Source organism: Oncorhynchus clarkii, chromosome 30 (genome assembly GCF_045791955.1).
Source record: "Oncorhynchus clarkii lewisi isolate Uvic-CL-2024 chromosome 30, UVic_Ocla_1.0, whole genome shotgun sequence".
Classification (NCBI taxonomy): Eukaryota; Metazoa; Chordata; class Actinopteri; order Salmoniformes; family Salmonidae; genus Oncorhynchus; species Oncorhynchus clarkii.
The window spans coordinates 44,160,766-44,164,458 of record NC_092176.1 but is presented as its reverse complement, the minus strand read 5'-3'; the positions used below and the strand labels follow the sequence as shown (position 1 = coordinate 44,164,458).

The following is a 3,693-nucleotide window of genomic DNA, read 5'->3' as shown; positions in this document are numbered from 1 at the left end:
GTGATAGAGTGTCTTAGAGTGTCATAGAGTGTGATAGAGTGTGTTACAGTGTGATAGTGTGATTTTAATTTTGTGTTTAACCTTTATTTAACTAGGCAAGTCTATTTAGAACAAATTCAGATTTATAATGAAGGACGACGCTGGGCCAATTTTGCGCCGCCCTATGGGAAATCATGACCGGTTGTGATACAGCCTGGATTCGAACCAGGGTTTCTGTAGTGACGCCTCAAGGGGTAAACGGGGTAGGCTCGATCCTATTCGCCAATCAGGGGTGTGTATGTAATTGTATTCAAATTTGTATCAACACGCCCACATGATCACACTGAGCATTTCAATGGTGAAATGAGTGTCGGTGACATTCAAAAGGTACTTCCACTCAATTCATGAGAAAGAATTACCCAAGGAGATTTGCTGAATTTAATCCACGATCGTAAAAATACAAAAAGCTGACAGTTCAAGGTGCTAAAATTAAACCACCGTTTTGTTATGTTACGTCTAGTCTATGAGACCACATTGAAAACCTAGACCCTAACCAGAGAATGGGGCTGGGGGGGGGCGGCGTTGCCTGAGGGCAGGATGGTTCCTACCAGGAGGGATGTGTTATTTTCAGACCAGGTTCCATGGAACATAAAAGGCTCTTGTTGGTGTTTTCAGATCAGACCATTCTCTGGCTTACCATTCTCTGGTTTACCATTCTTTGGCTTACCAATCTCTGGCTTACCAATCTCAATTTGACCATTCTCTGGCTTACCATTCTCAATTTGACCATTCTCTGGTTTACCATTCTCTGGCTTACCATTCTCAATTTGACCATTCTCTGGCTTACCATTCTCTGGCTTACCATTCTCTGGCTTACCAATCTCAATTTGACCATTCTATGGTTACCATTCTCTGGCTTACCATTCTCAATTTGACCATTCTCTGGCTTACCATTCTCTGGCTTACCATTCTCAATTTGACCATTCTCTGGCTTACCATTCTAAATTTGACCATTCTCTGGTTTACCATTATCTGGCTTACCATTCTCTGGCTTACCATTCTCTGGCTTACCATTCTCTGGCTTACCAATCTCAATTTGACCATTCTCTGGCTTACCATTCTCTGGCATACCATTCTCAATTTGACCATTCTCTGGCTTACCATTCTCTGGTTTACCATTCTCTTGCTTACCATTCTCTGGTTTACCAGTCTCTTGCTTACCATTCTCTGGCTTACCATTCTCTGGTTTACCATTCTTTGGCTTACCAATCTCTGGCTTAGCAATCTCAATTTGACCATTCTCTGGCTTACCATTCTCAATTTGACCATTCTCTGGTTTACCATTCTCTGGCTTACCATTCTCAATTTGACCATTCTCTGGCTTACCATTCTCTGGCTTACCAATCTCAATTTGACCATTCTCTGGCATACCATTCTCTGGCTTACCATTCTCAATTTGACCATTCTCTGGCTTACCATTCTCTGGCTTACCATTCTCTGGCTTACCAATCTCAATTTGACCATTCTCTGGTTACCATTCTCTGGCTTACCATTCTGAATTTGACCATTCTCTGGCTTACCATTCTCAATTTGACCATTCTCTGGTTTACCAATCTCAATTTGACCATTCTCTGGCTTACCATTCTCTGGCATACCATTCTCAATTTAACCATTCTCTGGCTTACCATTCTCTGGTTTACCATTCTCTTGCTTACCATTCTCTGGTTTACCAGTCTCTTGCTTACCATTCTCTGGCTCACCATTCTCTTGCTTACCATTCTCTGGTTTACCAGTCTCTTGCTTACCATTCTCTGGCTTACCATTCTCTATTTTACCATTCTCTACCATTCTCTACTTACTGTTCTCTGTTACCATTTTCTATCTTACCATTCTTTGGTTTACCCTTCCCTGTCTTACCATTCTCTGTCTTACCATTCTCCAGCTTACTGTTCTTTATCTTACCATTCTCCATTTTACCGATCTCTATGTTACCTTTCTCTGGCTTACCATTCTCTGATGTACCATTTTCTATGTAACCATTTTCTAACTTTGCATTTTCTGGCTTGCAAATATCTATATTACCATTCTCTATCTTATTGTTCTCTGTCTTACTGTTCTCTCTCTTACTGTTCTGTATCTTATTGTTCTCTATCTTATTATTCTCTGTCTTACTGTTCTCTCTCTTACTGTTCTGTATCTTATTGTTCTCTATCTTATTGTTCTCTATCTTACTGTTGTCTATCTTACTGTTCTCTCTCTTACTGTTCTCTAATTCAATTCAATTCAATTCATTGGGCTTTATTGGCATGGGAAACATGTGTTAACATTGCCAAAGCTAGTGAGGTAGATAATATATAAAGTGAAAAACAACAAAAATGAACAGTAAACATTAAACATACAGAAGTTTCAAAACTATAAAGACAGCATACTTAAATTCTCTATCTTACTGTTCTCTCTCTTACTGTTCTCTATCTTACTGTTCTCTATCTTACTGTTCTCTCTCTTACTGTTCTCTATCTTACTGTTCTCTCTCGTATTGTTCTCTATCGTATTGTTCTCTGTCTTACTGTTCTCTATCTTATTGTTCTCTGTTACCTTCCAAGTGTCTCAGGTATATAGGTAAAGGGACAACAGAGAAAAGCCAAAGGGAAATCTGTCTACCTATTCACCCCCGTCTGCCCTTGAGGACCTCTTAAAGTCTATTCCAATCTAAGCTTTAAAAAGGAGAGCAAGCAACGCAATAGGAACAGGAAAAGCCAGTCTCCTTGACATTAGCACCACTTGGAAGTTGAATTGTAAAGTGGTTGAAGTCCAGTTTCAGCAATCCGCAGCATTGGAATTAAATGAATTGTGTCCCAAACACCACCCTATTTAATATATAGTGCACAACTTTTGATCAGAGCCCTCTGGGCCCAGTACGGTAGGGAATAGGCGGCCATTTGGAATGCAACCCTATATTATATTGATTAGCATCTATTTATAAATGTGACGTCTCAAGTCTGAGTGGCTCGTAGACTTAATTAAGCATTGTGAAATAACAGACGTGTATTTTTTTGATTGAGTGACTTTCTAAACGGTCATGACATTGGAGAATGATGGAGAAATTACTTTAAATTGATTTGCACATTTTTAAAGGTCCCGTGTAGTCAAAGACGTGATTTTGGAATAATACTGTGAAGGTTGGAAGGTTGGAATAATACTGTGAAATTGTGAAAATTATGATATTAGCCCTTTTAGTGTACTGGTACTGTAAATATATGCAGCCTCAGAAGCAAAGTTCCTGAGATTAGTAATTTGCAAATCTTAGATAATGTTACTATATTATTAGCCATTTCTGAGACTCGACAGCACCTTTGAGACAGCAGTAAGAATAGAATCCAGATGTATTACTCTGACTATTTGTAAAATCGCTCATGGCAGTTGTCGACAAGCATGGAACTGGAGCATGGAAGCATGGAAGCATGGAACTGGAACTAACTATGAGAACTGTTACAGCCCCCTGGAACTAACTATGAGAACTCCTACAGCCACCTGGAACTAACTATGAGAACTGTTACAGCCACCTGGAACTAACTATGAGAACTCCTACAGCCCCCTGGAACTAACTATGAGGACTCCTACAGCCACCTGGAACTAACTATGAGAACTCCTACAGCCCCCTGAAACTAACTATGAGAACTCCTACAGCCACCTGGAACTAACTATGAGAACTCC

The 3,693-nt window shown here is 39.8% G+C and overlaps 1 protein-coding gene across 1 annotated transcript; it reads right to left on the bottom strand.

Moving 5' to 3' along the window:
• Nucleotides 1-979: 979 nt before the first annotated feature.
• Nucleotides 980-1,827, bottom strand: LOC139389562 (basic salivary proline-rich protein 3-like). Its single transcript, XM_071136380.1, has 2 exons — nt 1,665-1,827; nt 980-1,506 (listed from the first exon to the last, which is right to left on the bottom strand). Exons 1-2 carry the CDS (start codon nt 1,825-1,827, stop codon nt 980-982), a joined length of 690 nt encoding a protein of 229 aa, XP_070992481.1.
• Nucleotides 1,828-3,693: the final 1,866 nt, after the last annotated feature.

What these genes read in the sequence shown, in the direction of transcription:
- LOC139389562 (XM_071136380.1), bottom strand. Translation starts at nt 1,827, where the DNA reads ATGGTAGAGAATGGTAAAATAGAGAATGGTAAGCCAGAGAATGGTAAG. An exon ending in GAATGGTAAACCAGAGAATG is followed by an intron (nt 1,507 to 1,664) that starts GTAAGCCAGAGA and finishes AATGGTAACCAG; the next exon opens with AGAATGGTCAAATTGAGATT.